Here is a 7,559-nt window from a genome sequence, read left to right on the forward strand (position 1 = left end):
ACTCAAATAGTAATTAATTATTTTGATCTCTAAAACTAATTTTTATTTAATAATTTTTTAATAGTGTTGATAAAAATATAGAAATGAAACATTTGAAAAAGGCATAACATATTAATTTGTTTTTTTATCAGTAATAAAAAATAAATAAATAAGAACCACTTCAGGGGTGGTCCAACCCTTATACAGAAAAACAAGACATCATATACCTAAAAAAGCATCTACCGACATAACATACTGGCACCCAGATCAACTCTAACCAGTATTAATGAATCAACCTCATATAAGTCAAAGGATTTAGAACCTAACTAGAATAAGGGAAATAAACAAAATTAGACTTTGCAAAAATCAAAGACCACACCTTTACTTACACCGATGCAAACACTTCAGACATATCTGCCACACCTCTATTGAAGATGACCGAGTTCCTATGTTTCCAGATTTCGCTCACTATACCAACCCAAATTGCACTCCAGACATCATTCACTGTCTGTAGCCTGACTCATCTTGAATTGTGAAAAATTTGACAAATGGTCATTGTGAATTACGAACGACACTCCAAGCCACTCGAAGCACAAACACCAAACACGCCAAGCAAACCTGCAAACAGAGAACAAGTGAAACTAAATAAGTAGATATTTTTATGTATTTTATGAACTATTTAGCCTAATTAGATAAAAATAGTAACAAGTTTTAATTCGTAAGAAATGTTTATAGTAAAAAGTAAAGAAATATGAGTTTATGCAAGTCTCCTGTGTTAAGATTTAGACAACTTTTCACATCAATATATGAAAACTAATTCTAAGAGTTTTGTTATAGATAACTCATGATTTTGGTCATAAAAAAATATTTTATCTTTTAGTTTATTTAATTAAGTTGTTTAGTATGAAATATGAAATATGATTTGATGTCATATAAGCAAAAAAAAAAAATTAGAAGAATGGTCATTAGACTATTCAAGCATTAGATGACTAATATGAGTGTTAAAGAAAATGTAAAGTATTAGATGAAGATAAGAGAGACTAAAATAACTGATTATGAGTTAAATAGTATATGTAATTTAATGAAATATAATTGAATCATCAATTCATCTACAATAATAATAATATTTATATTAATTTTAACATTTATTTTTTACAAATAAATAATGAATAAATGGAAGCATTTTTACAACAAAAAAAAATCATAAAAAGGATCCCATAATCCCTCAAAAACTTGTCCTTTTACCCCATACCCCTAAAAAGAGACCAAGTCTCTCATTGTCATTCATTAGAAATTATTTGTATTATTGACATGCACTTAATTTTAATTTGACTAGTAAACTTTATTTAAGATCCTTAATTTAAAAGTACAAAAAGATTAAAGATCTTTATTGTTTTTTTTTTGTAAGAAAGAAAGTTTAAGCCCTTGAATTGAATGCATAATTAATGTTGATAGACTTGAACTATACTCCACCTCTTTTTCTCTTATAAGAAAATCCAAACCAGTGTTAAATTGGGAAGTATTTAGAAAAACCATAGTAATTACTAGGTAGTGGACATTAGGTAACCAACCATAACGAAAATATGCGCGGATATATAATACAATTCTAATTTATAATATAAAATATTAAGCAATTTGCCTGCTTGCTAGATCTTAATCATCAATCTAAATTTCATATTCTATTTTCTCTATAATAATTGATAAAAAAATTCTCTCTGTCTCTTTTCCCTTACTCTTTTATCGTTTCTGTTTTCAACGAGTGAAACATTTCTGAAGCTCAGAACTGAATTTAACCTAATTAGCATAAGAGATGCCGATAAAAAAAAAAGCATAAGAGAAGACTTTCCTTTGTAACACTTAATATATTTTTTTATTGAAAAATAATGAATAAATAAAAATAATCATTTAAAAGATAGACCAACCCATATCCAGAAAGAATTTAACTCTTACACATAACATTACAGAAAATTTGCATTCCATCATTTAGAAATACTAAAAAAAATAGTCTACTACCTAATAGAGAAAAAACTAAAACAACTGCAAAGAACCTATAAAAAAAACCTCTAGGTTATATAAGTTTGAAGCACAAAGATAGTTTGATAATCTCATTAATCCATTAAATTTTTAAAAGTTCCATAAACTTAGTTTTTATACAGATACGTAAAGTCGTAATATTTTCAAAAGCACCTTAAATTTATAGGGTTTGATCGCTTTAACGTTCTACGTACCCGTGGTCCCACCCTTACTCTGTACATTATTACGATCATCATCATCCATTCGTTCACGATCGACAATAATGCGAACCCCTCTATCTTGATAAAATAATAATACATGAGAGACCTAAGTACATAGGTGTGAGTATTTGAATGGAAGTATAAATAAATTAGTTATATTATTTGTTTACACCTATTTACCAACTTTATATAATTTTTTTTTTCCCGGATCAACCGCTTTATCTTATATGTTCTCTCTTTCCTTATGTTTTATAAAAGAAAATTGTACAGACTCTAATTTTTAAAAATGAAATAGATTCTGAAAAAAACGAAAGACAATGGTTAAAACACCAGCTCCCCGTGTGTTTAAAATACCTTAAGATTGCAATTTTTAATTCATATTTTTAAGGACTCAAGTCTTCGGTTCTCTTCTTCACTTCAACGATGCCTTTAAATAAAATATTACCAGCCATATTGGTTGACTCTAGTGTACAAGGGTTTACCGCTAGTACTCTTTCAATATTAATTATTTTGCTTATAGCAAAACGTTATCGGCCAACAAATACAATTAAAAATTTATCATTCAATTTATATTTAACGTGTTATTTCAATTAAACTAAATCATAATATTAAAAAATACATAAAATGAGGAAAAGAAATTGAATTCCTTTACCAAAAGTTGGAAGTTTTGTGTCCTTCTTGCTCGAGGCAATTACTCTCTCTTTGGCTCCCTTCCTCCTTTATATAAACATAATTATTATCATCACTTATAAACTTGCAATAAGCATTGGCTTTACTTGAAACTGCGGTCAGTTAAACAGCAGAGAGATAGGAAGCAAGCATGGGGAGAGCTCCTTGCTGTGACAAAGCCAACGTGAAGAGAGGTCCATGGTCGCCTGAAGAAGACGCCAAACTCAAATCTTACATCGAAGACCACGGCACAGGTGGCAACTGGATAGCTTTGCCCCAGAAAATAGGTACTTCCATCTTAATTTTCATCAACCATCAATACATATCAAACATATATTTTCATTTTTTTCTTAATTACTGTAGTAATATATACTTGGTTCTTAATTTCCCTGTGTCTTTCCAAAACCCAAATATTTCTTTATGTTGGAGTGTTGATTTCTTTTTGCCGTGTGCATGGTATAGGTCTGAAAAGGTGCGGCAAAAGTTGTCGTCTCAGATGGCTGAACTATCTTCGCCCAAACATCAAACATGGGGGTTTCTCAGAAGAAGAAGACAACATAATTTGCAGCCTCTATGTTAACATTGGAAGCAGGTAAATTCATTCTTCATCTCCACATAGTCAAATACCAACTCCTCGCCCCCTCTTATTATGCTAAAATCGACATTCTTTTGCAAGGATTAACGAGAACGATAATTGAGGATCAAACTCACAGAGATTATAAAACCATATCATGAACTAACAAGTCCATAAGAACAGTGATAAAAATAATGATGCGTTTTAATATATGCAGGTGGTCAATTATAGCAGCGCAATTACCAGGGCGCACGGATAATGACATAAAGAACTATTGGAACACTAAGCTGAAGAAGAAGCTACTGGGGAAGCAAAGGAAGGAGCAACACGCTCATGCTCGAAGAGTTGGTGGCCTAAAGCAAGAGATCAAGAGGGAGAGTGAAGATTTGATGTTACCTGTGGGAGTTATTAGCCGAACTCCTTGTTGGCCACATGAACAGAATTCTTGGCCCATTCCAGTGGCAAATGCTTGCCTCCAATACTATGATCTCAACAACAAAACATCATCCATCGTACACATCCCTGACAACACAGTCACTGCCACCATGAACTCACAATACTCATCATTTGACATTTCCTTAACACAAGACCAGCTCTATCCCTCCACAGGTAACATGATCACCACAGACACATGTCACACATCGAATGTGTTTCAAGGGTTTGGGAACTTCTCCAGTGATTTTGCCTGTGTCAACTCGCAACAAATGGATGGATCAGAACTGGTTTTTTATGGAATGGAGTCAATGGAAATTGCCAATGGTAGCACAAACACGAATTCAACAGAAAGCACAAGTTGGGGAGATATAATTAGCTCTATGGTTTACCCGCCTTTGGTTTCTCACTACGAAGCTTGCCAACAGAGAATAATGCCTCAAGATGTTACTTTCGAGGAGTCAAGTTACTTCGCAATGCGAACGCAATAACAGCTCCTTCCTGCAAGTTTTGCTATAAATTTTACCGCTATAGCTAAGAAAAAATGTATCCAACAAAACCCTAAAGAGTTCACTTTAGCTTAGAAATTTACTCCTCTTTTTTTGTTGTTTCTTGTTTTGTTCCAACTGCTTGTAACTTCTAATAGTTGTTTTAAGATTTTTTTGTTGAATATTTCCTCAAAGTATTCTTAAAAAAGAAATTAAGAAATATTTTTTCTACAAACTACAATTAAATCAGGTTTTAAAAAAAAAGTAACACGAGAAAACTTCTGAACTCTTTTTGTTCTGAATTTCTTTGTTACGTTACGTTTATAGACTTATCCACTGAATAGTTAGAATATTAAAAATGAATAAGATGTGTGTACAACATAAATAGTGAAGGAATTGCGTGTGGCAAAATTAAGTTGGTCTGAAAAACGTAGGAAATGATGAGTTAGCAAGTTGGAAAAGTATTTTGACGTTTTGGCCATGACTTGCTCGGCTTTAGCATATCCAAGGTATCAAAATCTGTCTTGGTTCCCTTATTGTTTTCTTCATGTCTGGCATTCTGTACATATACGTTATGTGAGTCCAACCAGAAACAATAGAACATTTAAATCTCAGTGTCCATCAAGTGGGATCCTCACATAGAATCTAGCTGATAATAACAAGTTAACAAAACACCTATTCAGTTGAATTCAAATGTTCTTTTATTAACTGCGGAAATTGGTTCCTGATTAAAAAACAAAAATCTCCGGAAATTGGAAGTGGTTACTTATAATATGATATACGTACACACACACACATATATATATATATATATATATATATATATTATGCCTTGTGCATTAGTATTTTTCTTTTTCTTTTTAATTAAAATATATAATGTATTAGAACAATGATATTCATACATCTATACAATACATTACCATTCCTTCACCTCTTTGTTGTTCTCACATTTTTCTTCTTATTGTAGATCGCATATTTTATTTTTCTTTGTTCATTTTCTTTTTTTCTCTGTAACTTTTCCAACATAAAAAAAATACTGGGGTACATTCTATTGGAACTGGTTTGTCGTGACTGTAGTGTGTTGGCTCCTTCTGCAATGGTGTACGTAACTATCGTGCAAGAACGTGAAAAACAAAGGTAAAGGAAAAAAAATCATGTAAAGGCAAATAAACGAGAAGAAGAAATAGAGATAAGATAAGACATCAAAGAGGAGAGAGAAAAGCACATGCAAAAAAAAAATATAGAACGTAAAAAGAATTAACATTTTTATTGTGATATTTTCACTCATAATGAAGGAAAAACAACCAATTAAATATAGGTATTTTTTTATAAAAAAAAAGAAACAGAAAAAAAAAGAAACGAAAGAAATTTAATATCTCATATCAAGTTTCACCATAAATATATTACTTCGATAAACTTAAAGTTTTTCATAAAACAAGATAATCCTATTTCATTATGTTTTGTTCTTTTATGGAAGTAAGGATGTAGATTATGCGTCTTACTGATTAATTATCACAAATATTTGGTGATTAAAATTTACACTACAAGAAATTAATAATTTATTAATGATAGAATTGTATTTTTCAGTAATTTCTTAATTAATTGCAAATTTTACTGACGGATAGAATGACTGACGAATTCATATCGGTTAGTGATTACCGACAAGTATGAAACATAAAAAAATTATATATTTTCATAATCAATAAACTTTGCAATAATGAAACATTAATCAATATCCATAAGTAATATTTATCGGTAACTTGACGTTAATATTGTTTTTTTTTTCAATTCCGTTAGTAAATACCACAATATCAATATAATAATAATAATAATTAAGATATTATTATTATTAATAAAAATAATTATTAAAATAATAATAATACTAATATTTTTATTTTATATGAATATATAACAAATAAAAATATATATATTAAAATATTTTGTATATCATCATAATGATGTTATGCTATTCATTTTTTTTTGTGACACTTTTTTTTATGCAAATTGTTTTAACTGTTTATATAGCCATTTATTAATTCCAACAATTTCACAACATTCATACCATGCAAGCAATTGTTTACAGCAATCTTTACTATAGTTATACTTAGTTTATATTTATTAATTTTTTTATATCACGGTTATAATTAACATATAACAATATTTTGTATACACATTTAAAAAAAATACAATGAATTGAATATTATTAGAGATATATAGTAAGTTTTTTTTACAATTTATTCAACAATAAAAAAATAAAAATATATTATTATTATTATTATTTTAAATTGTACTCATAGTCTATATTTTGAACTTTTTATCGAAATTGATTAAACCCTACATATTTTAACTCTTTTTTGTTTTCTGTAAACACAAAATATGGAATAAAGAAACATGAAAGAACTGAACGATCCCTAACATAAAACGAAAAATTAAAATGGTAAGGAAATATGAGCCAGCTGACCAAAAAAAAAAAAGCCACCAAACATAAGGTTCTATCCATATTCAGAAATTGAAATTAAAAAAAAAAGTTATATAAAGTGGCTAGGAATAAGGTGAATAAAAGTCCTTGACAAACCAACCACTGCAGAAACATATTGAAAGCATAGCAACAAAAGTTTAGAGTTTTATTTTTTGTTGAGTTCGAAATATAGTTTTTGGTGTAGATGGCACATTAAAATTGCTTGAAAATTAGAATGACGATATATGCAAAGGATTAAATAAGTACAAAATGAGTGCTTGATTGAAGGCCTTTGAAGTCTGCCCAAGCGACGACAAATGAGCCCGACGACCTTCTTTTGCAAGCATTTCGTCTTTTAATGCGTGGAATAAAAGCATTAGTAAACAACCATACCTATTCATTCGCATTCCCAATGCTTTCTTTATTTCATGAAATTGGCACTCACTATTCTCAATATATACATATTTAACACATTCATTTCGTCAAAATACCATTTCTCAGTACACATTCTTTTCTCCCAGATCAACTTTCAAATCTTTTTCTCGTCCATTTTGGCTGTGCCTGGCTGACGGAAGGATTAGAATGAAAATGACGTACGATATTCCCCTTTTAATATTAACGTAGACTAATAAATTACACTTAAACTTCTATTTTCTTTATCAGAAAAAATAAATAAATTAAAATGAACATTTCAAAGGTTTCCCAACTTTTATACAAGTATCTAC

The 7,559-nt window shown here is 29.7% G+C and overlaps 1 protein-coding gene across 1 annotated transcript; it reads left to right on the plus strand.

The window, feature by feature from the left end:
• Positions 1-2,863: 2,863 nt before the first annotated feature.
• Positions 2,864-4,560, plus strand: LOC137808197 (uncharacterized). Its single transcript, XM_068609181.2, has 3 exons — positions 2,864-3,169; positions 3,345-3,474; positions 3,674-4,560. Exons 1-3 carry the CDS (start codon positions 3,034-3,036, stop codon positions 4,377-4,379), a joined length of 972 nt encoding a protein of 323 aa, XP_068465282.1. The 5' UTR covers positions 2,864-3,033; the 3' UTR covers positions 4,380-4,560.
• Positions 4,561-7,559: the final 2,999 nt, after the last annotated feature.

The sequence above is a fragment of the Phaseolus vulgaris genome, chromosome 3, assembly GCF_051622355.1.
Source record: "Phaseolus vulgaris cultivar YP4 chromosome 3, ASM5162235v1, whole genome shotgun sequence".
NCBI lineage: Eukaryota > Viridiplantae > Streptophyta > Magnoliopsida > Fabales > Fabaceae > Phaseolus > Phaseolus vulgaris.

Coding starts and splice junctions, on each gene's coding strand:
- LOC137808197 (XM_068609181.2), top strand. CDS start 3,034: ATGGGGAGAGCTCCTTGCTGTGACAAAGCCAACGTGAAGAGAGGTCCA. Junction 3,170..3,344: donor AGCTTTGCCCCAGAAAATAG/GTACTTCCATCT, acceptor TGCATGGTATAG/GTCTGAAAAGGTGCGGCAAA. Junction 3,475..3,673: donor TATGTTAACATTGGAAGCAG/GTAAATTCATTC, acceptor TAATATATGCAG/GTGGTCAATTATAGCAGCGC.